The sequence below is a fragment of the Branchiostoma belcheri genome, unplaced genomic scaffold, assembly GCF_001625305.1.
Source record: "Branchiostoma belcheri isolate BF01 breed outbred unplaced genomic scaffold, Haploidv18h27 scaffold4, whole genome shotgun sequence".
Classification (NCBI taxonomy): domain Eukaryota; kingdom Metazoa; phylum Chordata; class Leptocardii; order Amphioxiformes; family Branchiostomatidae; genus Branchiostoma; species Branchiostoma belcheri.
Genome location: NW_017804020.1, coordinates 422,675 through 449,815, shown reverse-complemented (window position 1 = coordinate 449,815; position 27,141 = coordinate 422,675). Strand labels below are relative to the sequence as shown.

The 27,141-nt window shown below is 40.0% G+C and overlaps 2 protein-coding genes across 4 annotated transcripts; one reads left to right on the top strand and one right to left on the bottom strand.

Annotated features, from left to right (window-relative positions):
- Positions 1–1,982: 1,982 nt before the first annotated feature.
- On the bottom strand, positions 1,983–13,534 carry LOC109477382 (transmembrane protein 209-like). Its single transcript, XM_019778623.1, has 16 exons — positions 13,371–13,534; positions 12,764–12,906; positions 12,372–12,430; positions 11,948–12,079; positions 10,757–10,962; positions 10,226–10,290; positions 10,028–10,080; positions 9,453–9,539; positions 7,112–7,287; positions 6,614–6,679; positions 6,340–6,436; positions 5,855–5,980; positions 5,187–5,284; positions 4,466–4,580; positions 3,549–3,720; positions 1,983–3,001 (listed from the first exon to the last, which is right to left on the bottom strand). Exons 2-16 carry the CDS (start codon positions 12,901–12,903, stop codon positions 2,944–2,946), a joined length of 1,650 nt encoding a protein of 549 aa, XP_019634182.1. The 5' UTR covers positions 12,904–12,906; positions 13,371–13,534; the 3' UTR covers positions 1,983–2,943.
- Positions 13,535–13,561: 27 nt separating this feature from the next.
- Positions 13,562–27,030, top strand: LOC109477381. Of its 3 annotated transcripts, XM_019778621.1 has the most exons (15): positions 13,562–13,606; positions 14,924–15,065; positions 16,772–16,855; positions 17,232–17,295; positions 17,429–17,521; positions 17,858–17,943; positions 18,220–19,014; positions 19,390–19,546; positions 20,065–20,189; positions 20,670–21,798; positions 22,084–22,281; positions 22,805–22,956; positions 23,357–23,613; positions 23,897–23,952; positions 24,589–27,029. In XM_019778621.1, the coding sequence occupies exons 2-15, from the start codon at positions 14,946–14,948 to the stop codon at positions 24,636–24,638; spliced, it is 3,366 nt and encodes a 1,121-aa protein (XP_019634180.1). In that variant the 5' UTR covers positions 13,562–13,606; positions 14,924–14,945; the 3' UTR covers positions 24,639–27,029. The 3 variants fall into 3 exon arrangements, with proteins under 3 accessions (XP_019634180.1, XP_019634181.1, XP_019634179.1); XM_019778622.1 differs by lacking the exon at positions 13,562–13,606 and having other exon boundaries at positions 14,745–15,065; positions 20,098–20,189; positions 24,589–27,030; XM_019778620.1 differs by lacking the exon at positions 13,562–13,606 and having other exon boundaries at positions 14,745–15,065.
- Positions 27,031–27,141: the final 111 nt, after the last annotated feature.

Genomic DNA, 27,141 nt, shown 5'->3' with positions numbered 1-27,141 from the left:
TATTTCTCATGGATCTTCAAATCATCTGGTCCAATCTGTCTTGTCAGGTTCAGACAGGAGTCTTCAGTACTGCATCAGTCAGCAGCCACCTAACTATGCAGACATTAGAAATTACACACTTGTCTCAAATAATACCAAGTAAATGGTAGTTGAAATGCGTAATTGGGATTTTTCTTACCTGATATTCCTCTTCGGTCTTCAAATCATCTGGTCTGGTCCAATCTGTCTTGTCAGGTTCAGACAGAAATTCTCACTACTGCATAAGCCTTATCTAACCATAATACATTATAAGTTGGACACTTGTCTCAAATTAAAATCTAGCAATGCACACACACACACACCTTAAATATATCTTTACTTTTTTTAAACAAACACATACCTCGACGAAAACTCTACATGACCATAAAAACGGGGATAGAAACAACAATAAAATAAATCAACCCCCTTCAACTGAAACTATGTGGAATACGAAAAAAATAGGCGCAAAATATTTTGAAAACAGGAATTGCTACCTTCATCTCTTTTTTCTACCTCCATGCTACCTTCAAGCATAGTCATGTGTAGTGTTTGCGCCAGAAATACTTGGGCTTGGTCATTACTGTTTACTGAATTACTCTATAAGGAAACGAACAAGCTTTTGATTATAAATGATACATTGCAAATGATAATGAAAAACGAATTTCAAAGTATAGTCAACTCGACTTAACTAGTTTTCAACCGTTTTGTATCGTATTCATTTCGGTGCCCTGAAGCTTTGAGGCCCCCATCTTGTTTACGCAAATTTTTGGCGGGAAAATTATGTACACGGCCACATTCCAACAGGTGTTTTGAACCACGTGGAGATAAAGAGAGAAAATGGTTTGGTCAATGCAGAATTTTTTTCGACAAATATAACCTAAAAACGCTGAACAACTGACTAAAAAACATGCAAATACATTGAACACTCTACAAGTGCACCACACATTGAAAATGTTGTTGAAAACGCGGCAACTTGATAGACTTTTCTAAGCCTATGTAAAATTAGAAACGGTCGCTACCTAATACAGAAATAGTTCATTTCTTACGGAATATGTTGACATGTTCGTACTAGTTGCTAAGGAATAATGTCAGCCAAACAATGTACTGGTTTACCTGAAACAATGAGCGAAGTCGTCTCCATACCACGCTACTCATCCCAACTGTCTCGCCATTTTTGTCTTCTCCAATATTCGCCAGGTCAGGAAATCCGTATTTTCTCCTCAAAACATCACCAGGACGGCACAAATCCACAGCGAAAAACTCCAAACATTCTGGTGCACACTTACTAAGACATTCTACCGACTAAAACGTCTAAAAGTACCCAGAAACTTGTGAAAAAATCAGCCCAGAGTATTCCCGTCGTACGAAAGCGCCATTTTGAACCATGCCAAACTTGTTTTTACACAGGTGTACAGAGCGGCCGTGCATAATTAATGTTAAGTTGATAATCTAATTATGACGACCAATGACGGCCCGTTTCGGTGCCAGGCACTAATATGTGTCGAAGAAGGACGATTAGATTATCTAATTACGAACGACACTAACGTTGATCTCGGTAAAAAAAAATATGGATGAAAATGCAGCTACAGGGCACCTTTAAATTCGTATTGCTATCTTCACAAATAAACGTTTTACAATGGCGTTAACAGGTGTACAACATATATTTTGATATTTACAGGCCAGGGTTTAGCAACTTTTCTGAAGTAGGCCAGGACCGGTACTGCACCAAAAGCGCCCTCTTTCTATCACCTGAAGTACTGCAGCCCTTTGATGTAGGAATGTTTTATCAACTTCTGCTATATGTAGTTTCATTAAACATCCCTCTTTAGGACCTGGTATGTTGCTATATATACTTGGATGTTTCGACCCTTTTCAGAGCACAACCCAATGAGGTCAATAGCTGTACAGACATTTCAATCGTCTAAAACATTTGCTAAACACAAAGTAATTACAGGATCTTAATACAACTTTATTTTTTATTACATGTATAAGACACTCACATGAAATGTTAATCATCCATGAAAAACTGACACTACACAGTTCACACCATGTATGAATACAAACGAAAAGAAAAATGAAAATAGAAAGAAACATTAGTCTTGTACAATGGACTGCAACTACATTTGTATTTTGTGTTGGTACCATCCTCACTTTGTTGGATTCATTATTACTACAAGGCACTGCATGGGTGAGTAGCAAATAGGGCACTAGACATACATCTTGGTCCTGCACAGTTCTTACAGCACATAAAGATGTACAAAATACACACAGAATGGCATGCTGGTTATGTATTATTAATTTCAAATTTCGACTGCTGATATGCGTACCTACATTCTGAACAGAAACTGTACATTCCTGATGACAAAATCTAACAGAAATGGCTTCTAAACCCTATCTTGCACCCTGCCTTTGTATTCTAGAAAATGTCCAGACACTAAAGAAGGTAGAGTACTGGGCAATTTTGTCTAAGCGACTCAAAGTCATTATCACATAAAATGTATACATGTTCACTAAGTAGAGAGATGTCATACATGTAGCAAGCAACACAACTTTACATTACTGTAATAAAATAACACTCATGATCCACAGTAGTAACTGTGTCCTGCATTGCAACTGAATGTGCCAAAGGCATCTGTATTTTTCAAGTACACATGCACAACCACATATGATACCACATTTCCTGTTCTGACTGAAAATGTCTATCACAAAAATAAAGAGCTCCTTTTGTAGATGATAGCACCTCTTTGTCTTACAGATGGGTCCCTAGAAATGTATACACAAAATGTATTTAACAGTTTTTTCTCCTTATTATATCACTGCTCAATCTTTCTAATTCTCAGTGTTCTGCAGTGTAGCTGCCTATATATGCTTTGGTCTATCAACTAAAGCCCCTGTCACACATTCACAACCTTCCCCTGTCTGTGGTCACGTGGAGTCAAATATCCAGAGCAGGTTGACACCAGATGGTCCCAGATTCACTTGGCTGTCAAAGAAGATGGTAAGATTCAAAAGACAGGAAAGAAAATGGACAGAATTGAGAAAAAAGGATTCTATTTTGCATTGTTAAACAAACCTTGATAAATTACTGTATTTCAAAAACTAGCAGCAGTAATAGACATGTAATATTATTATAGTAACATTTCTGAAGATTCAAGTTTTCCCATAAGGCCACATCAAGTTGATTTGTTCGTTCTTGACTTTTTCCAGACAAAATATGAAGTAACAGGGCAAAAAAAATCCTACGATAGCCCCAAATGCTATGATAGGAGCCATGAAGTCAACATACCAGGCTGGTTTATGAATTTTGAACTTTTAATTAAAATACCTCAATGATAGATGGAAAACATTCTGTAAGAAAAGGATTTTCCTCAACTGTTGGGGCCAAAATACCTGCAGTTAGGAGTTGATTCAGAACCTGAACAATTTTTTTGCATTCTGGAAAAATTGAAGCGGGCTAATCCAAGAACCAGTATTTTTATATTAATCAAATTGGTGTGGTCTAAGGAAGGAAGAGCAGCACCCACACGTACCCCAGCATGCCATACTCCTTAGTCTTGATGCGGTGTAGTAGCAGCAGGATGGCATGGAAGAGGTTGCAGCGCCCCCTGTGCAGCTGGTAGGCCTGGTCACCCACCACCACCGTGAAGTGGGGAGGGTTGATGTGGGCCTGGTGCAACAACAGGTTGTCCTTCTTCTTCAGGTCTGAACAAAAAGGAAATATAACTAGAAAGGTAACATTTGCAAAGCAGATGCATAATGTTTACCTTCGCATGTGGTCTGCTCTGTTAATTCTTACTCTAAAACATTCATATACTAAGTACATGGTCTAAGTACATGATGAAAGCTCCTTGGTCTAAATCCCTCCTGCTACAAAATTGCAACATTATGTAACCCAACACCAGTTACCATGTTGACAGATGTCTGGTTCAGGTCATTGATCTTATTGGTTTGGAGAAGAAGAAGAAGAAGGAGAGGAAACAGAGCAAAAACAATATGTTTTCCTTCCGTAAACATAATTTAAAAAAAAGGAGAAAATACTAGAAAGGTACCATTTGCAAAGCAAATGCATAACGTTCAATATGCATGGTGAGAAGGTTCTCCAACTCTGTTCTGCTACATAATTTAACCCAACACCACAGGGTGTCTGCTACAGCACCAGTTACCGTGGTGACAGACATCTGGTCCAGGTCTTTATTTGCTTGGAATGGAGGAAGAAGAAGAAACTGAGCAAAAACAATATCATGTGTGACCTTGATCTTACTCTTGACGAGCTAATCTCCCACTGGTCGTGACAGAGAAGACAGATGCTAAGTACAGTATTTACAGGTTCATTGTACTGGGGAACTTCCCCTAGCTCTTTTCTTAACCTTCTCAGAACCATGGACTCATCTATTCGGCAGAGTTGTACTGGTGCCAGCAGAAGTCAGTGGGGAGAGGGTTAACATACCTGGTTCCTCCGGAGTCTTGATGAAGTGTTGTCCTGTGAAGGTTCTTCCATCTGGAAACTTAGGGTGGGGGGGCAGGCGGGAGTCCAGGTAGGTACAGAACATGTGCATGATGATCTATAATAGTATAACAAGAGGAAAATAAAGGGATGAATTTACTACATGATAAGGCCATGTTGATCTGTTTACATGGATCCACACGCACAAAAATTTTTGTCTGTTAAAAAAAAAGAATGTTTTTGGCCAAACTCAAAATTGTACAGAGCAGCTGCAAAAATGAGCAAATATATGCCTTATATTGCAAAAGAATATTAGAAAATGATACTAATGTTGTAGATAGCTAAAATCAATTACAAAGGAAAGTAAAATGCTAAGAAATGAAGACTCTATTATGGGCAGACAGTAATATTACTTTTGGCCATAGAAACCTACAGTATGGTTTAAATACACTTCAAGTCCTCATTAAATTTCCTGAATAAAATTTGCTTCTAATAATATTAGCTTCTAATAATATTAGAAGCAAATTTTATTCAGGAAATTTAGTGAGGACTATTATGCATTAAATGACATTTCAGAATTCAGAGGGTATGAAATTAAGTTGTCAGATGAAATTTTTTTAGCCTTACCAGCAGTCAATCCCAAAAAAAGGCTAGATCGGTGGGTTTTTTGCTAGGGTTGGTCGGGAAATGAAACATTTTTTTCCTAGGCCCTACAAAAACTTACAGCAGAGTCTGTAGGCAGGTCCTGGTCCCACTTCCTGTTCTTGAATGTTCCACCAGAGTTCCACCTGAATTCACTCATACTCCCACCCTGGGCTAGTTCTAGAGAGAGGATGGTACATACAATGTATGAGAGTGGGCATAATTCATGTACGTTCAAATTTTAACCTGGTACATTGTTACTAACGGGTTAGAAAATAGTTTTTTTTTGCTATTTCTATGTAATTTTTCATTGTTTTTTCGTTAGAATTTAGCTCTAACACGTTATCGTTAGCATTAATGTGATGGGGTCGGTTTTCATGTTTGTTTTGTGCGCTGATGAGACAACAGCAATTTGCCACCTCCTGGGATGCCTGCTTATGTGTTGCCATGTTGCTCCACAAAAATATCAGCTACAGCAGCTAGGGGACATGTGATTTGTAAATTGTGATTTATCCATCTGACGTCTGTGTGAAGCCAACTGTTTGGTTATAAATCTTTATTGGCATTTTATGGCAGGAAATTTGTATCTATGCCACGGCATGCGATGGTCCAAATTCTACAGCACAATCTTAATTCTACAGTGTAGCAGAATCATCAGCAAGTTGATGTTTGGCTACCTTAACCCCCAAAGACAAGAAAATACATCTGTAGCTGGTATAACCGCCCCTCTGTGTAACACGCTAGCCATACCTTTGACGCGGCTAACAAGATACTCCTGGTTGGAGGACATGTCCAGGTACGGTAGCAGACTGGTCAGTGAGCGGACATGCTGCTGCTTGGTCACTGCTACATGGCGCAGGGAACTCAGACTCACATCTGCAATAAATACAAACAAACTGGACGTTAGATCTCTCTCTTCTCGGCCAGGACACATTTTGCTACTACATGTATGACAGAAGCAAACCACCCTTTCTTCCTCCATACACTATCCCTCAGGAGAAAGTTCCTCGCTGGAAGCATGAAAACTATGGAACAAGCTTCCGTGTGAATGCTTCCCAAGTGGGTACAACCGTAAACTTTTCAAGTATGAGGTATTACAAACACCTGTCTTTAGAGTTCCTTATTATAATTAATTACGCTATTACACAATTACCCCCCACCCACCCCCAACAACCAAAACAAGTAGGTGGTTGGTATGAGCCTTGTTCTGATACCAAGAACTGAAAAAAAATTACCTCCGACCTGGACGTCAGCACAGCCAATCCGGCGCATGGCTGAGTTGATCCTGTTGATTTCCCTCACCAGTCGTACTAGGATGGTCTGGGAGATCCACTGTGGGGAGGGGGGCACATATCAGTACAACCTATACAGATTCTGTTTAACAACTTTGCTCGCTAATATAGCAGGGCTTCAGCCAGCTCAACATTTTTTGCCATTTTTCTCAGAACACGGACCACAAAATTTTGCTACCGCGAATAAAAAGTGATTTACAATACACTGTCATGTCACCTTTCTTAAATTAGCTGTCCAGGCGTCCAGTTCATCTCGTCTCACTCCAAGTTTGCCCCAGACGTGCTACAGGGAACATCATATGATAGCTGAGTAATAATACATGTACATTAAAGTGCTCATGACACCAAAATATGACTTTAGCTCATTGTAATTGACATAACTAGTATTACCTGGCTAACAGGCACATTTACAATAAATATGCACGGTTCTCCTGTTACTTTCAAAATGTTCATGCCCTGCCTTGGAAAAGTCCGCACTGTACGCCAGTCCTGGCAGGCGATTTGCATCTCTACATGTTATTTTTGCATGTGTGTATTTTTTCCTGAGCTCATGTCACCCGGTGATTTAAGATCCTGTCTGTAGTTTCCAAATGTTATGACGGAAAAGATATCCTCTGCAACAGGCAAAATTCCAATGCAACATTGACCAAAGATGCAATGAAAACTGTGAAAAATCAGGGTTTTGCACAGGCGCAGCATGTTGTACTTTGTGTACCTCATCAGCGCCATAAGAGTCGGGCAGGTCCGGACTGTCCTTGCTGTGTGTGGTGGTGGACTGAGGTGACCGGCTGGCCATCTGGTACTGGTACCGCCGCAGCACCTGGGTGTAGTCCAGCGAGGACCGACTGTAGTTCCACATGGTGGGGTTAGCACCTGGGGATGTATCTCCACCTGTAAATGCATAGGGGAGACATGGCTTACTGCACTGCAACCCATCTACTAGCCTCCTTTGCAGGTGTTCCAGGTGCAGTTGGCATTTTTTTGCTGATCGCACCGGGAAAAAAACTAGCACTCCCCTCCCCCCCCAGAAAAAAATGAAAAATGCTGATCGCACCTGGAATGCCTGAAAAGGAGGATAATACTAACGAAACATCTGTGCTGTAATTTGTCTCCAAACTTGGAAGGGAGTTACAAGGCAAATTCCTATGACAAGATTGGTACAGTCACACTTCAGTCTTCTTAGATCATGGAGATCCTTGCTTAGACAAGTGGTCTTCCAATACAAAAGGCGAGGTGACAACATAGAACAGAAAACAAGAAACCTGCAGTAAAATTCCTACCCATTTTACAATTGAACCTAAACCTAAACCTATGCCCTATTGACCCAGCTGCAAGGTGCAAAAATGCCATTCCATCAAGCTTTCTTGTCGGTTTTCATGAAACTTTAACAGTGCCAGCATAAGAAAGCTTTAAAACTTTAGCAGTGACTAGCCTAAGAAAGCTTTAAAGCTTTAGCATTGCCAGCATAAGATTAGAAAGCTGCAGTAGAAGAACTCACACTCACAGCACTTTTTTTCTTGTATCAAAAGCACTTCCATGGGGAACTAGAATGTGCAAGCCTACGAATAGTAAGACTAGTAAAACCTGTAAACAATGTACATGTACATGTACATTTTGTGTATACCAGTGGCACATGCTACAAGTGCAGGATAGATAAGAAGAGAGCGGAGATACCATAACTTAGACACTTGTGGTGCCACCAGGAGGACACTGGCCAGCCGGCCTGACCACGCGGCACTGGCCGGAGATGGACATGGTGTCTCAGGACATGCTGACCACCAGTCCTGGACAGCCACGGGTCAGTGTGCGCTGACCTGGTCGGTGCAAATACACCAGCTATACAGGATAGAGGGTCCAAGGCAAGACAGGAGGGGGGAGGGGGGCAATACGGCAAAGAACAAACTTTTATAAAAATGTACGAACTACACGATCTAAATTTTAACACCATCTAAATTGGAGCAGGTTCTTTGCAAAATTGCTTTGGAATGATGAAAATATCAAGCCAAGCATGACGTGTGAAAAATTATATTATCATAAATACATCTGTTGTAAGAATGGTCTATACTATACATAGCGTACAAAAAGCCAGGTCTAGTCTTGTATTTTAAGGTCTATGGGGTGTTCAAAGGCATTAGGACACTTTGGAAACTACCACACACAAGAGGACAGTTATACCACAGCAAGCCATAATATATACCTAGTCATAAGTATCGGACAGAAACATCTGCAACTATGACAAAGTAATTCTTCTATAGAACAAAACTGGGACCTTTTATAAGGACAGCAGTTCTTGGCTGAAGCCATGCACATCTATCCAACAAGGATCAGTCATGTTAGGGTCACAGATAATCCAGCACTTGCCATTCTAATAACATAAAGCACTAGAACAAAAACGAAAAAAGCAGGGTTTGCCACCAATATGACGACACAGAGGGTCACTTGTAAAGCAGGAGACATGGGGAGAGGCAAGCAGGGAAGCAAGCACTGTCCATGCCACAAATATACTGGTTCCATCCGGATTTTGTCCTGCTAGAAAAAATCATGTAGCGGAGCAAAATCCGGATGGTATTCAGACTGGTAGCCACCTAGGATATATAAAGTGAAGCACAATCTGTAACATCAACAGTTTATGTTGCAAGCAGTGTCCTAGCCAGCATCTTTTTTTCCAATATTTGACAGAACTTTGCTGATCCTCATGGACAAATCTGCTGCCCAATCCGTCATCTTTGACAGACAAAAATCAGCGTGAAGAAACGAAAAAAAATGAAAGTTTTTTCTGTACCAGCCAAATTTACACAAGGGTCAACATTTCAAAATTCTTATAAGGGAACATGCCCTGGGATGATGTTATATCAAACAAATGTGAGATGACGGAAAAAAATTCCACGCTGGCTCAAACACTGACAGCAAATCTTAGATGTTTATTCTAAAACAGAAATGACTGAGTTCAAATCTTTAACATAGTAGTCTATATGTACATGATGAATATCAAATAGCAACAGAGTTGTTACATCTATTTTCAATACTCAGAATAAACAGTTCCATCCTGAGCATACCCAGTTGGTTGATCATTTCCCTCTCTTCAAACTGCTGCAGGTAGTTCTGGAGGTCATCCATGTTTCTGATGTCCTCTTCTGGTATCACTGAAAAAAAAAGGTCAACATTTTCACGAAACTGTCATGAAAGTTCATCTGTGCTGGTAGTTACATGTTCAGAGTTAAAATTTTGTTCCGGCACAAGAGAAATTGTTCTCAACTAGAGCTTTTGACCAGTCACTCTGGTCTTCCTCTATAGACTGACCCAGTGAGACTTGTCATGTGGCTTCTCTGAAGTGTGACGTCAACACTGGGTCAAAATGGTTGACATCGTCTACCAGATACCTTTGACCCAGTGTTGACGTCACATTTCAGAAAATCCGCATGACCGCAAGTCTCACTGGGTCAGTCTGTTGAAGAAGACCGGAGTGACTGGTTGAAGATTTTGTCAATCTTGTCCGTCAAGGTTGAAGAAAAAAAAATTTTTCGCAACACGTCACAAAGTTTCTGCAACTGATGGAAAACCAGGTACTGGCTAGAGCCCAGTATGGTGGTACTGACAAATGTAGCTGAGAGTAGTGTTGTTTCATACTCACCAGGAGAGTTCTGGGCAGGAGACACAGGAGCCGAGCGGTGACGCAAGCGGGAGCTGTATGTTTGGGAAAACATAGATAACTGTTCAACAGGGATAAAGATTGGACAATAAAGAAGAGCTTCATAACGGAATGTACTATTAGTATATACATGTAATGGAAGCTGACTTTATTTATGTACATGTATATAACAACACTTACCCTGAGCTGTCCAGTAGTGATAGGTCCCTCAATGCTGGTGACATACCAGATCCTGCACTGGGTGGCTATAGAAAAAAAGTAGTGTTCAGATGTGCACCAGTCCTTATAATTACCAAAAAAAAAAACAGTACAATCTGAAAGCAGCATCACATTTCAAACAATACAGATAGACGAAAATTTGTCGAACTGTTGAAAAGACAAACTTAAGGTACTTTGTGACCCCTACGCTATGAAAAAAATCCTGGTGAGAACCCCGACTAGTAATATAGCGTAAAGTGTACAGTCTTCCAGCGTAAATTGAATCTTAAACAAAAACATCAACATTTGCCAATCGGCACGTCTTATACTGGGATATATGGGGACGCATCAGTGTGGTACCAGACTACATGTAGTTCTATCACTTTCTGCCAGGGGGCGCAACTACACGTGACAGGGCCGGACTGCTCTTTCCACCCCCTGACCGGTCCAGACTGGACCGTTTTTTCCACCAACCCGTAATATAGATATAGTCCATCAAACACGTGTACCTACCCGTGAGGGTGGTGTGGCTGGGGAGTAGTGCCCGCTGCCCCCCAGGTATGGGGAGGACATGTAGAGGGGGTTAGGCTGGGGTGGGGAGGGGTTAACGGGGGTGAGACTGGCGCTCATGGTGGGCAGCAGGACGGGGGACTCTGTCTCTCTCTTCTTCTCATCACGTGGTGACAACGGCTTCACCGGGGAGGTCCGAAACCCTGGGACTGTGAAGAGTAGGAAGACAGAAGAATTTTATTGCACAACACTTGTACGTGGTACAATGTACAATTTATGGCAACCATGCTTTTAGCTAGGGTGTGTCCAGGGTGTCTTTTGGACTCCCTGTACTGAAAATAACAAGAAATTGGACTCCCTACTTTTTGGTAGGACACCCTAGTAAAGACACCCAATTTTTTCCACTCCCAACCTATGCCATGCACACATGCCTCCCTTCACTTCAGCCTTACTATAAATACAAAAATGATGTTGTAACGAAGGAAAAAAAACTTGGCGGCAGCCTGTAGTCCTCAAAATTTGCACCTCAAAATGCAGGAAGTAGTGTTTGAGAGCATTACGAATTTAAAAAAGCCCCCTCAAAAGCTGGTGCCACTAGAAAGGAATATATCAATAAGGAAAATCTTACACTAAGTTACAGTTTAGCCTTGTTACAGAACATTGCCTCACTGGTATCTGTATCTGTATCTGTATCTGTATAGCCGGTATAACCGCCTTTCAGCGTAACACACCAGCTTCGCAGGCACGCGGTGCGGCGGCAGCTGGCTATATTACACCGATCGACTTGTTACACCTAACCCTTGGACTTCTAGCTCTAGACATTGTTTAAAGCTATCTATTGACAATGCCCCTACTGTACTTGGTGACAGTGAGTTCCACTCTGCGATAGTTCTAGGAAAGAATGAATTCTTGAACACCTCAATCCTTGGTTGATAACTCTGGTACTTGAATGCATGGCTATTTCTTGTTCTCTTCTGGGCTGGTATTAGGTACTTAGTAGTTGGGACATCCACCAGTTTATTAGTCATTTTGTACATCATGCATAGTCTGGACATCTTTCTTCTGTCTTCCAGTGAGGTCCACTGTAGGTTTCTTTTCATTTCCGTGACACTAGCACCTCTTTCATAGTTGTTCATACAGAATCTTGCAGCTTGATTCTGGTATAAAGGTAAGAGCACTGAAATGCATCTGTACCGTTTCCTGTGACTCCCAGTAGGCGGCGCTGCTGAGATGTCATCTCTACCGGGTGTGACAGCATGCCGGGTCGGAGATACCTCACCAGGTCCACTATGGAGTTGACCAGGAACACACAGGCCAACACACACTCTGGACACACATGGACAGACATACAGAGTTATATATTGATTTCTTTATAGATTGATCGAAATCCCATGTGAATAGCAGTGCCTAGGTGCTGAATTGCATACTTGTATTAAAAACTACACATAACAAATACATCTGCCACAAAATGGTGGTCAACTGAATTAAACAATAAAAAGACAAAGCACTAACATGAGCTGTACATGCTATGAATGTCATTGTGTCCTTGAGTTGAAGGCATTACATGAGCAATTGTGCTTTTGTCTAATACTTGTTAAAACAATTAATTAGCACATACCTGTGTACCACACAATGGGGTGTGTCAAAGACAGCATGTGGTTGATGGAACCAAATACACTGTAGAAATCAAATATGGTTAGGAGATATATGAAAACAGGACAAATACAAATCACATGTGTACTTCGCTAAATGTAACTTGTAAATGTTACCCTCAAAATCAAAACCAAGCATCTTTGCAACATGACACATATGAATTGTATATTGTATTAGCTCTATAAAAGATTTATAATTATATATCTATAATATAAATGGCGAATGAACAACTGTACACAAAACATCTTATTCGGGCTATGTAGGACATTAGGCCTAAGAAAATTAATATTGAGTTTCCTGTTTCAGTCCTGAAAATAAATTAAGATTTGGAAAAAAAATTGTCCGGTTGTTACTCACAGTTCTGCTGAGAAGATGCCGGCCAGTGCCAGGTTGAGTACGCTCCAGCCCAGAGCCAGCTGTGACTGCTGTACCACCTGCAGCTGCTGGTACGTCCTGTCCAGCAGGCCGGACGTCTTCTGACTCACTACTGTACACATCGTCTGGTACAAACGGGAACATCACACAGAATATGATTATGAATATTAAAACTCCACCCTTTGTTATATAATAAAATTTGCAGAAGGAAAACGTAGCCAGTATAATATGCTTTTGCTCTGCTTCTTCTTCTCCCTATAAAAAGGTCAATTACGTTGACCAGACGTCTGTCACCATGGTAATTGGTGCTGTAGCAGAGACACCCTGTGGTGTTGGATGTATTTTGTAGCAAGTTGCAGGCCAGGACAAAGTTGGAGAGGCTGGTCACCATATTATAAAAACAGAGCAGTAATTTGGTAATTAAGAACATCTCCGTGTATCCTTTGGCACTCTTACATACATAGGCTCAGTTCTGAGCAGATATTTAACTTGATATCAAGAAACAAACCGTTGACTTTCGCTCGATACGAACATGTGTTTTTTCTCACCGCCCCCCTCCCCATGTATGTTCACTCGCTCACCTACTTACCCAGATTTTCTTGACTCTGTCTTAGTTGAAACCGTTTCAGAGTATCCTGGGCACTGAAATCTCTCAAATGAGGGCTAATCGAGTAGAGAAACCGACTTAAAGTGATGTCTTATCCCTCAAAAGGGAGAAGAAGAATTTCTGAAGAAAAAGAAAACCGGCGCCTCATCTTGCGGTCACTCCAGGTCATCGCGGTGCATGACGGGTAGGACCAAGTCCGCTTCACAACAAAGCTAACAGTAAGTTGAAGTACAAGAGTTGTTTTAAATCATCTAATCAAGAATTGAGCTTATTTTCAACAGGTTTGTCGTTGTATGCTTTAAAAGTATCTATTAGTGCATCTCTGGGATTAATTCTGTTACGTTTAGAGCTATTTCAGGTGCGTTTTTGTTGTCCAGAGTTACAGGTGTGGGGAGGGCACGTGAAACCAGCTGGAACACCTGGCGTTAAAACCTTCTAGAAAAGGTGCACACGTCATCAGCAATTGTCTTGGGCTTAACCTTGAAATTTTTCATTAATTATGAAATTTTAGTTTTTCCTCGTCTATGTCTTTGACTCTTCTGTTGAAAGCTCCGTTTTAAAGTGTTGTACACAATGTTATGATTGAATATGTTAAAAGTTACTTCCTCTTTTTCGTCTAGAATTTTTACGGTAATAAATTTTAATTTTTCAGTACATGTATTACATGGAATCCAAATAACAGGGAAAACATGGCCTTTTTCTTCACATCTGGTTATGATTATTAGGCGTAGGAAAATTAATTTTGTGTTTTGCACTTCAGACCTGATAAAAACTAGGGTGATCTTTTTTTTTTTAGACTTTGGTAAAATGTCTGAAAGACCCACCCACCTGTTTGCTTGTGGACAAATATTTCACATGATTTACTGAAGAAAAATTGTAGGTAGGTCTAATAAATTATGATGTATTGCTTTTTAAGAGTGAGAGTCCAAGAGCAAAATGACAACAGTGAGATTAACATTGAGGAAAGAATGTGCCTTTTAAATCTACTGTAATTCCTGATTTTTTCACGGTAGTTATGTATGTTTGCGGTTTTCGCCTATACTTCTGCACCACAAATTTATCATAATTAGTACCGTGAACAAATAATTTGTCGACTTTCTTTTTTCTGCACCTGCCACCACTGTGAACCCTGACTGTGAACATACAGTTCCCGGAACATTGCCATTTTTCTCAGACCGTGAAAGTTTGCTACCGTGAATGCTATTTGTGAATTACAGTATTCAAGCTTCTTTCTAGCAAAAAACAAAGAAACAAACAAACAGACAATATAATAATAACATCAGGTACTTGTCAAGTGCAGTATACAGTACTGTACTTACCTGTACTAAAATTTCATCAATTTTTATTCTATTGCAGGTCTGCAAATGAGCATCCAGCTATTGACACAGTTTACCAACAATGCTGATTTTTTCCGTCAAGGATTCAACAACCTGATTAAAATACAAAAGCTACTTCAACGTTGAGCAACCGTTAGTGTGTAAATTTACTGGTTAATTGCCAGACACAGTGTTTTGAATCACAGTTTTTGGGATAAGCGTATACAGTACTGCTGCAGTCATGAGGAAGGTACAGTTGACTGCCTATGACTTTGGCATGTTTGACTGTGACATCTCTCCAACGGAATATGACTTCTTCATCAAGCACAAGGGTGCCTTCAAGAGAATGTGGTCTGATCAGGTAAATGTTCCTATTGCTTCAGTCATAAATTCTATCTAGAAAGGTAACAATTGCAAAGCTAATGCATAATGTTTACCTTCGCATATGGTCTGCTTTGTTAATTCTTGCTCAAACTCATTTATATACTTAGTATATGGCGACAGGAGTCTAAATCCCTCTTGCTATAAAATTGCAACATGATGTAGCCCAACACTAGTTACCATGGTGACAGACATCTGGTTTATGTCATTGACCTTATTTGTTTGGAGACGAAGAAGAGGAGAAAAAACAGCAAAAACAATGTTTTCCTTCTGCAATGGTAAACATAAAAATGCTTCTTGCTTATACAGAGACAAAGATTTAAATTTGTAGCCTAAGGCTACGACAATTTGATTCGTTGGTTCTCAATTTTTTTTCCGGAAAAATATGAAGTGGCGGGTAAAAAAAAAAAAACAGGCCTAGGCCGCCTATGATAGCCCTGGAAGCTATGCTTAGAAGCTATAAAGTCAACATACCAGACTTTTCTATGATTCAAACAATGGATTTTAGACTTTTATTTTAACCCAATGTATTGATGGGGGGAAAAACTGAAAGAACTAAGAAGACAAGGAGCTTTCCTCAATTGTTGGGGTCAAAATATGACTATTTTGGAGTTGATTCAGAACCTGAATCTTTTTTTTGCAAATTAGAAAAAAGGGATTGGGCGAATTGGAGAACTAATTGATTAAATTGGTGTGGCCTAATTCTAAATCTTCAAGTTGTCTGAGCGCAGGAGTTATTACTTGTGACTTGTGTAGGCAGAGTGATATTGTCGACACCTCATGGGCGAGCCTAATGGTATGTACAGTATTGTTTGCAGTTTGCAAAAATTCTAGGAATTGTACAGGCATTTTACCCACAGGCGTGGAATGTCGACAGGAATGTCTCCCAGCTTGCTGACACACTTTTATGCCCACAGTCAGTCACCCTTTCCTGGAAACCCTTGGGACATTGTGGCTGCGGGGGGGGGGGTGCCCCTCCTTCTGTGACCAAGCCCTGGGGCTCGCAGGGCAGGTCCTCCCAGAGACTTGCAACCTCAAAACAAACCCATGACAGACCACCAAGAGGCTTCTGCAAAATCATGATACATTTTGTAGTGCCATGCAAGCAATAACCCTATCAACAAATACCGTCGCCATGGCAATGTATCAGCATGAAAGTTCATCTGAGTTGGTAAATTACATTATGAAAAATTAAACTTTTCTCCAACTCAAAATTTGACTCACCAGAAATTTTCGACCAAATCACTCAGTCTTCCTCAGCTATCTGACACAAATGCTGTGGACACGTGATTTTTCCCACGTGTGACGTCAGCAAAGGGTCAAAGGTTGTCTGAAGTCGATTTGGAGGGGGTCAGAATCTTGGATACCGAACAGGATTACCTCAAGAGAGGCATCAAAGAGGCCATATACATCAGGGCACTTCAACCATCGCTCAACCGGGACGGGGGGCCATATCGACTTCAGACAACCTTTGACCCTTTGCTGACGTCACACGTGGGAAAAATCACGTGTCCACACTCACAGCATTTGGGTCAGATAGCTGAGGAAGACAGTGATTTGGTCGAAAATTTCTGGTGAGTCAAATTTTGAGTTGGAGAAAAGTTTAAGTTTTTCATAATGGCAATGTATGTTTTCATTGCCAGTCCTGTTGTATTAAATCTGGATATGAAATGTTGTTTTGTCCAGGGTCGGAAGTTCTGGAACAGATTCATGTTGTGTTTCCGTGCCTTCTCCCAGAACTATGGAGCCATCAAGGAGTTTCCAGTCAAGGTAGACACAGAAAGAATTACTGATAACATTTCATAGTCACTGCCTTCAAACTGATTTGAATATTCTTTGCACTACATAACACTAGTATTAGTATGTGACAGATTTAAAGCTGTATGTTCTTAGCCTCCTTTGTAGACTTGAATGGCGGTGGGGTTAATTTTTTTTTTTAGGCCAGGACTGGTAAACGATTTTTACATGGGCTAAAAAAGCAGTTTTGCTGTGGAAGGAGTTATATGCCGCCATGTGCAGTTTTTCTACAACTTTAGAACTGCTGTGTCTCTGGTGGTAACTTTTCTTGTATTATGATTTAAAAATTTTTTATATCATTAATTTATGACTTACATGACTAAACGTCTGTTCCCTCTTCCTTCCCCAGAGTGACAAATATGAAGCGTATATTGACCAGGCCTTCGCCTACATACATGAACAGTTTGTAGAAGGTAAGTCTGAGGGGAGGTTCTTTTGCAATGGTCTTTTTTTCCCACAATTATAAAGTGAATTCATAGTGATTATGTTAACAGTTAAACAAAAAAGTGTTTGACTGGACTTGATAACCATACTTTGTATTTACAGGAAAAGACAGCACAGCTAAAGGCCTGGTACTAGACACAGTGGTAGTAGCTCAGAACCGACAGAGCCTGCAATACCTGGAGTCCCAGTCATTTGGTAAGCAAGTACATGTATTTTGTACAATGTATGTGTGCTTGTAAGTTGTATTATGCTTGCTTTGCTTCTATGAATAGTTTAATCAGGTTGGTAATTCACTAGATAGATACTGTTCCCTGTAGCCATGTAGATATGTAAATAATCACGGGTTTCTGAACAGTTTTTAGTATGATCTATACTTCTCAAAGAGTGGTACAAATAAAATTTGTCTGGTGCAGGCAATTTTCAATGTTAACTGCACCAGTGCAGGTGTGCAGAAAAAATTATTTCCAACCCTGAACCCTGAAAAAAAATTATGAGGATTAACAAAATTCTTCTCTTTACTTTAAATTTCAGCAAAAGATCCATTTTACAACAAGGACACAAGAGATGTTTTTAGAAGGTTGTTTGGACAGCCAGGAGAAAAGTCTTCATATGTCAAGGTAAGACAAAACAAAAGGGAATTATTATTATGTAAAGTAACTGTACCAAACAGAGTATGGGCTTGAAATCTTCGTGCTGATTGTAACATTGTTAAGGCCATGTTGATTTGATTATATAGGCGACATATAATGCGCTCTGCACAAGGCAGGATTCGAACCCAGGACCTCTTGGTTCTGAGCTGAATGCTCTGCCGTTATGCCACATAGCCCCATAGATGTCATCCATATACATTTGTAATTAAATCAACATGTCCTAATGGTTATTTATGTTCACAGGTGTACTTCCTGATACCGCTTTATGTGAAGTTTGGCGGGTCGGTGTGTCGATGCCTCAGGCACTGGCTTGACGCAGACGAGATCGACTCTTCTGACGAATCCTACTACATCCCCCCTGGTCCAAACATGATCCTCCCCAAATCTGACAAAAGGACAGACTTATTACCAGCCTCAACCACCAAGGAAACAAGAGCAAGATCCTTAGATAGAGACTCAAGAGAATCTAGTAAAATAAAATCTATTCCCGACGCTCAGAAAACTACAATAGATGAAAGCGGTACCGCCACCGATCAAGCCACGGGCGGTACCAAGAAGAAGAAGAGGAAGAAGAAGAAAAAGGAAAACGACGAAGGTAAAAGAAGCGAATCAAGTGATTCCGCTAGCAGCGGGGCAAATGAGAGTAAAGCGGTGAAGAGCGAGAGCACTCCGAAACCCATGTTGGGCGCTGCCATCGTGCCGAAATCCGACAAAGACACTACGATGGACGCCATCATCTCTGCAGTGCTGAAAAACAACTTAGAAGTTGAACGGATGCAGAGAGAAGCATCAGCCGCGAAGCACGCCGCCGCTGCAAAAGAGGCTGAAGCATCCAGCTCTGTTGAAAGTGCTTCATCGACAGTTGGGCAAAAGTCCTCGAACCCTGGTAGCCCCGTTCGACCCAAGACCAACAAGAAGGACACTTTCGTAGCCAACGAGGACTCTCCGCTGGTTCAGAAGCTGGAAGAAACCTTTGGTCTTCCCAAGCCAGCGCAGGCTAAGAAAGGACAACAAAGGGACAAGTCTCCACCAATTAAGGTAGAAGGACAACTCTCATTGCCCATACTTGTTATCTAATTATGTCAAGTATGAATTAAGCTACCTACATACCAAAAATTACGACAACCTGTCAACTGGTTCTTGATTTATCCTATTTCAAACAAAACCGGAAGTTCTGCTGCAGTACCATAACAGGCCACCAGGGGCCCAAATTCTAATCATTTCGAGCTCTCGTCAAGACCTCATCAGGGCTATTTTAAGTGCTATTTTAAAAGTATGAAATGATGATGAAAATATGCTAAGAAATGGTAGTAAATGTCAATATTAGACAGATCTGCTAATCTAGAATATGTTTTTGCTTTCCTAAAATTGCATTGGAGCTTAGATTGTGCATTGTTTCTGTCTTGACCCCAGATATCAGTGAGTGGGTGTGAGGAAGGGAAGAAGAAGCTGGCGGAGGCAGAGAAGCGAGGCGAGCGCACCTCCGCTACGGTCAACGTGACCGTGACCTTTGACCGCGAAGTCAGGGACCAGATCACTCCCGAGAAAACAAAAGCTGCTTTTGAGGAAGGTGAGGGTATTCTCATACAGTCACTGGAGTATTGCGTTATTCCGGAATTCAACTTTTTTTAATGTCTTTTCAAATTTGAAGTCTGAAAGTTCATTTTTAAGAAAATGATTGCAAGGCCATGTTGATTTACTTATATGGGTGACATCCTCTGGAAACCCAAAATTGATACGAGCGTGCAAATAAAAAAAAGTTAGGCAAAAAAAGTTGCCCAATTTACCTGAGGAAATTGTTACTCAAGCAACTTACATTGTATTTTGAAAACTGTCACAGACATTTCAAATCACTAGCATCCACTACTTTTTGTCAGTGACTAATGGAATCTGTAGTTGAACAGGTATTTATGCAAAAACTATGGATAGTTTTTTTTATAGTCACTGATGGAAAATACATTTTAGTGGATGCTACTTGAAACGTCTACTAGTAAAGATTTTCAAAAGCTACCCAGTTGCTTGCCTTGTGTATCTCATTACCTGGATGTCTAACCTTCATCGATGAATCTTCAATGTACATTGTTCCAGTTCTGCATAACATGTATACAAAACCTCCCAAAGAACGTCTGAGTCACGACCCACGCGAACGAAAGGAGCAAATCAGGGAGAGACTGCGCCGGAAACATGCCTGCAAGGACATGCCACAAGTTTTGGTTAGTATGCCAACATAAAATTTTGAATATGCCATGGGCTTAGGTTCGGACTTGATTGTGTATTTCTGCATTGCAGCAGGGTTGGACAAGTTTTCAAAAATCCATTTGCCCTCATTTCCAGTTGCCCGAACCAACTTTTCACTTGCCCAAAATATACATTATTTCTCTGCATTTTTACTACCAACAAGGAAATTGTTTTGGAGCTGATGATGTTGGATGCTTTAGGTGGTTTGACTTGCTCCAAATACTTTAGTGGCTATACTTTAAAATCTATTTTAAAAATTTACTTGCCCAATCGGGCAAGTATAGAGGCACATGTACTTGCCCAAACAGTACTTTTACTTGCCCTGGGAAATGGGACTAGTCCAACCCTGTTGCAGAACAAACTTTTGACTGAAAGACTGTAAAAAAAAAAGGATTTCTACCACTAGACTACATGTATATTTGGAGTTCTGATGTAAATTTAATGTTTTTCTCCAGGACTGTCACTGGGCCAGTGACCTTCGTAAGGCAGCCTCCGAGTCGGAGAAACTCAAGGAGAAAACACCAGAAGAGATGTTCGACATCAGCAAAGAAGACATGGCCAAGAAACTCTCCGAGCTGTGCAAGTTCCAGCCTGACAAGAACAACCCCTGGGCTGCTCCTGGGCCGCCGGTCCCTCCACCTGCTCACCTCCTGAAGATGGCAGATGAGAGCGAAGTGGGAGCAATGCCATCCTCGTCTACACAGACGACAGACGTACGGTCAACTACAACTCAGACAACTTTTCCCTCTAACACCAAGCCATCTCTGGTACCTATCAAGCCATTTCATTCATCGGTTCAAGAAGTGGCTGACGCTCGAGCAATGCATTCCACCGAGGCAAAACCAACATCTCCCAACCCCAAATCTGAAGAAACAGGGAAGGAAAGCGACGAAGCGTCAGTCATAGTCATCCTGGATGAAGATAGGCTCCGTCAGATGGGAGAGATCGGAACAGCGGCTGCGGAAGGAAGGTGCGGGGCTGCTCTGGTAGAGATTAAGCCAGACGGAGAGGAGGAGCCGTTAGAATCTTTGGAGGATAGCGAAGACGAGATGTTGGAACGGCGAGCGAAGGCGGTTGCCGAGCAGATAGCGCTCATGGCGGGGATCCCTCCAGAACGAAGCCCAACCGTGGAAGAAGATGACCTCCAGAATATCGACATCTCCAAATACGTCCACACGAGCACGGTCGAGAATCCGATCATGTTTGACGGACAACTCTTGTCTCCAGGTGACAGAATCATCAACGTGTACCATCCGCCTGGTACCCCCGGCATTCCACTCGCAAGCGAAGCTGCAAAACGCATCAAAGTACTGAATAAACCAATCAACACGGAGGCCGAGAAAAAGGAAGCGGAGAGAAAGGAAGCAGAGAAAATGGAGGCAGAAAGGAAGGAGGCAGAAAAAAGAGAGGCAGAGAAGAAAGAACAGATCAGAAAGAAAATCAGTGAGCTGGAGGCGGCCTGCAGGAGGGAAGCTGCTGGACTTGAGGAGAGGAAAAAAATCGCCGAAATGAAAAAGAAAAGCAAAGAATTGAAAGATGATGGGATACGAGTGACTGGAGATGACGACGGAATTCGGGTCAGAGGTCAGTGTTTGTATGACAAAAAGGCCTATGAAAATTGTTGTTACTTATTACGGTCCTGAAAAAAATAGGGACAGTAGGTAGGGATTCACTTCTTTTCTAGATTTGGAAACACTACATTTTTTATCTAGGCCTAAATGTTAATACATGTATCATTATTTGACAACAAGACCTCTAAGTTGCTTGTTAAGTACAAGATAAACTTTCTAGACAATAGTTTTCTTTTACCATTACATGGGCAATTACATGAGGGCATTACATAAACAGTGAATATATTTTTTCTTACAGCCACTGATAGTCCAACAAAGAAACCCAAAGAAAAGTCTACAAAATCCAGCAAACCTACAGATACACAGGAAGGGGCAAAGGCAAAGCCAAAAGGTGGTGCAACAGAGAAGAAACCAGCCTCCAGTCAACCAACCAAAGGTTTGGGGGCAGATGCTGTGGAAAAGATCAAAAGCGGAATGTTTGCTCCTATACTTAAAGGTTTGTAGAATTTTCATCCCAACCCTCTAGATCCAATTAAAAGCAAATACATGTTGTATTTATTCACTCATTCCATCAAGTTAAATCGAAAATTTCCATATATGATTATAAGCATTATGAATGCATTATAAGTGACGAAGGATGTGGTCTATATGGTCAAAGTTCAAGGTCAGATAACAAGGTCAAAGCTACCAATCTGCAATGACTATCAATCTATCATATCAAAATATATTCTGCAGACACCCTACTTTTAAAAAATCATAATGAGAATTTGCCACCTCAGTCAGGTGGTACGAATTTGTGAAATCCACCACCTTTCGTTAGTGACACTAGAGACATGCAGCAAGGCAGGTTTATAAGCAAGAAACAATAATTGATAGATTTGTAAATAAGTGCAATTTTTTTGCAAATTTTTTGGAAGTCCAAAAGGAGTTGGAAAAGTCAAGACAAGGATGATGCGAATTAGACAAAATGGGTCTTTCGAACACTAGATGAATGTTATATGTTTTGGATTTCTCTGTAGGAAAGCAGGCAGTTGTACAGGACTACATCGAGGGTAACGGCTGTGCCCTGATCGGCATGTACATCCCACAGAACCCAGACAACCCGGACAAACAGGACCGTATGGGCATGTTGAGGGTCAACGAGACAATGAACAAGATACGGGAAATGCAGGTATGAGTACAACATGTGCAACACAGGTAGTTATAAATTACTAAAGAAGATGTTTCATTACAATTGCGTAATAGTCAGTGCATTCGGCTCAGAACCAAGAGGTTCCGAGTTTGATCCCTCAAATGTCCGACGTTTTGCCCTTGGGAAAGGCAATTAACACGACTTTCCTCACTTCACTGTAAAATGAGTTAAGTGAAGTCGGTGAAGGTTATATCACCCTCGTCCAAGCAATCTGACTCACGGTCGGGTTGGTACCTCGGGCGATACAGAATTCCCTGTGTTGTATTCTATATGTAGTGGATAGTTTTGCGAGACCAGTAGTTCACGATCCACTAGGTAGGTTGTTGTACAATCTTATAGCACGATGCATGAAGGATTAAGAAATGCATTTTGTGTGTAGGCCTGCCAGGAGAAGTGGGACCTGACTCATGAAGAGTTTGACGAGATCACATTAAACGGAACCCTTCAACTCAACGATGAACTCGTCATCGACTATCTCTCCAAGAAGAACCGCATGGGACAGGCCAGCCGGCCGACCGCGTTAAGACCGCCGGCCATCGAAGACAAGAAGACAGGGAAGAAGACAGGGAAGCTTCGCAGCTGTTCCAACTGTGGTCAGATAGAACCCCAACCCAGAACCTTCAAAACATGCCAGAGGTAAGAGCAAGATATCCTATTGAGGTATGAAATGGAAACTCTATTGCCTGCATTTTTAAGGGGCAAATTTTGCTCTTCAACAAAGCTTTGATAACAATTTTGGTCTGTAAAAGATGACTGATTGGGCAAAATTTTTGTCTGTCATGAGTGGCAAAATTACATCAAATGACAGAAATATGGTAGGTGATAGGAATAAGAATGAGTAGCATGATAATTGGAAGTTATTTCATCTAGTAATTAACTTGAATGTTGCTGTAAAACATGGTCATTGACTTTTCTTCAGGTGCAAAGAGAAGCACAGCAAGTATCCACGCTTCTACTGTGGACGGGATTGTCAAAGTGAGTCAATCCTACATGGTATCGAAGTACATGTAGCAAGTCCATTTTCCTGTATGATTTTTCTGGTGATGGAAGGATGATGGTGTGCACATGCTAAATATTAGGCCACTACACATTTGCAACATAATAAGTGTATATTCTACAAAAATCCATGTTGATTTGATTATAATGAAAATTAATAAAAAAAAGTTGGAAAAAAAAAGTTGCCTTCATTATGAAATCTATGTGGTCATGAAGGTTGAGCAAATAACTAAACACACAGAGTGTAGTATGGCAAATAATTCATTTTCTTTTCTTCACATTTTCTTCTTTTCCTTTGGAATGGATTTTGGCATTGTACAACTGTCACATTAGTATTGTTTTCCAATATTTTTTTTATGGCAGAGAATCGCTCTTTCTGCTTTGTTTGATTTACAGTATGGTCGGTAACTTTTTTTTTGAAAAGGATGAAAATTCATGCACGCACTGTTGTCATCCATATATAATCAAATCAACCTAATATTAATTTTTAAGGTATACCCCTGGTACCCCAAAATACTTGATATAATATTATGTATATTATATAATCAGGAATGATGAGGAAACCAGTTCAGAAATGAGTACTTGCATTGACATAGTATTTACCCTTGATTGCAGTTGAGGACTGGGGAGCCAGACACAAACAAGAACATGTGGACATGGACTGAGTCTCAGAATGCTGTACTTACATGTAACTGCATCTATGCTACTACAAGGGAGTTGCTACATGTTCTACAGCAAAGCTTTTTAGTAACGTACACAATGTATGATGCTAAACTTTATTCCAACACAAACTTTGGCAAAGGGTATAAGTCACTACTGACCAACCGGTAGCGACTGTGGGAGCGGACTTAAACTAACAGTAACCAGGATCAAATTTTGAACGCCAAATTTTTATTTTATGACCAATTAATGACCAATCACATTCAAACGTAAACCCATGAGAGTTACGGACACGTGACCTTATTCACAGAAGATTTTACGGATATATGTGATGTCAGCAATTGATCAAACGTACTAGGGAGTTAATATAGTCCACCGTCTCTGTTTAGTCATGGCTGGAGTGCCCTGATATATAGTCCTATATATAGTCCTTTTCATTGTCCAGTATTCTGTCCAGCAAAATGGTTCAATGAATCTGTTTCTAAAGGATCTTTGTGTACTCTTTGTGTTGGAATAAAGTTCAGCATTATACATGTGCTTTGATTACTACCAACACAGATGAACTTGCATGATAGCAAAGTTTTGTCATCTAAGTTGCACACGTTTTGTTAAATCCTAGAGCTTAATTCAGTAAACTGAATGGAAGGGACCAAAGTATATGAAAATGTTCAGCACAGTGGCCATTCTTTAAAATGTACACAATGTACCTTGATGCATTTTGAAAAAATACAAGAATCTTTTTGAAATATGTGTAAAGGAGGTAGATGACTAAATGTTTTTAGATGGTTTATGATATAATTCTTTTTTTTTTTAAATACTATTACTTGTGATTGTGAATATTTTCCAGTGTATAGTAATTCGAAGGTGAATTTTGTTTGGTGCAAGTTTAGGCTATAAGCTCATATACTGAAATTTGTAGAATATATCTGAGATTATGAATTATATTTTCGTATGCATTTATTGTGATTATCTACTTAAAGATTTGTAGTAGTTCCAGTATTTTGTTTATGAATTTTTTGTTGACTGCAACCATTCCAGATAAATTAGGAATAGGGTGAAATTTATTAGACTTACAAGAATAAATGAGACAGTTATGATTTTTGATTATCTCTCAATAAAAGTTTATGATTATGAATGAAGATGAATCCTGCACAGTAAAGATTTGGTAAGAGATAGTGTTAATATCACAGTGATTGTACCCATTCCATAGTACTTGTGTACCAAGATTTAAGAGATTACTAGTTTTGGTGTGTAGTAATTCATTTTTCATTGTTTTTATGTTAGAAATTCAAAGTAAAGCAATGCTGCAAAGAAAAGGAAGATTGATAAAGCTATAACTGTATTGAGTGAAGGCTTTAAAGTAAGATGAGAACTGAATATTTCTGCATACTTTATCATTTTCAAATGTACTGTAATGCTGTTGACAAAATTATGTAGAAAAATTTTGAACATGTCTTTGAGATTATTTCCTTGTTTATGATCATTGTGATAGTCTGTCATTGATTATAGCCCAATAGGTGTATTTCCTATTGATACATACTTGTACCTATACAGCAGGCTACTGAAAACTATAGTGTGAAGATATTTGATTTTAGCCTATATGACAGTAACTGATTGATGGTGTTCTTGTCTGTGTGGCCCACTATAATGATGTTTTAATGAAATGGATGCTTTCCTCATGCAATGCCATGATTATGACTTTAGGAATTGACTGCTTTGTAAACTATTTAGCCAGAAAAAATACTGTACTGATATACAGTGTATTTAGCAATACTCAACTCAATGTGCCTTCTGGTAGTGAGTAGTGAAAACATGAGTAAACTGTTTGTCTTTATCATACACTCACATTCAACCTATTCAGAAAGAACTACAATAGTACAATTATTGATATTCATGAAAATTGAAAATAAACTTTGCACTCAATCTGTCAGACTTTGTAAGGCTTGACTTCAAGGCATAGCTTTAAATATTTACCACATAACTTGCATTTCTTATTTACTGTGTAGTCACTTTATTTCATACAGAACTTAAATAGCCCAGTAAGCTCACTTTTTGTGCAGCTCCTTGTGCTTAAAAACTATAGATCATAATAGAATAATATTATGTAGCATATAACATATATATATAAAAAGACCCTGCATTGATTTGAAATTTGTTTAGAGTGCTTGATCATCTCTTTCCACACTTAAAATATTGTGTTTTTAAAACATATAAATTGCTTGACACACCTGTGCTTAAGTACTAACTAGTAAGTAATTCTTAATTTTTTCACAGTACTTTACTGTTTTCAAGGTCACTTTTGTACCGTGAACGTATCATTACTTATGTCTTTCTTCCCCATCCCAATCTCCTGCCACCGTAAAGATTAAAGCCTTAAAAGGCATCCAATGCGATTTCAGGGCAGCAAAACTGGAAATAATGTAATCTTGATGATATTGACACATTAGCACATTGAAATCAGCATTTCATACTTTGGGCATTTAAAATGAGCCTGTTAAAATTGCAGAA

Bases quoted from the DNA above. Each gene is read 5' to 3' on its own strand.
- LOC109477382 (XM_019778623.1), bottom strand. From the start codon at position 12,903: ATGTGTACAGTAGTGAGTCAGAAGACGTCCGGCCTGCTGGACAGGACG. The intron at 9,540-10,027 runs GTGAGTATGAAA...TTTTTTTTTCAG, and splicing joins TCCTGCCCAGAACTCTCCTG to TGATACCAGAAGAGGACATC. The intron at 6,437-6,613 runs GTGACATGACAG...CCCTCCCCACAG, and splicing joins GGACAGCTAATTTAAGAAAG to TGGATCTCCCAGACCATCCT.
- LOC109477381 (XM_019778621.1), top strand. From the start codon at position 14,946: ATGAGGAAGGTACAGTTGACTGCCTATGACTTTGGCATGTTTGACTGT. The intron at 16,856-17,231 runs GTAGACACAGAA...TTCCTTCCCCAG, and splicing joins TCAAGGAGTTTCCAGTCAAG to AGTGACAAATATGAAGCGTA. The intron at 17,522-17,857 runs GTAAGCAAGTAC...TTTAAATTTCAG, and splicing joins CCTGGAGTCCCAGTCATTTG to CAAAAGATCCATTTTACAAC.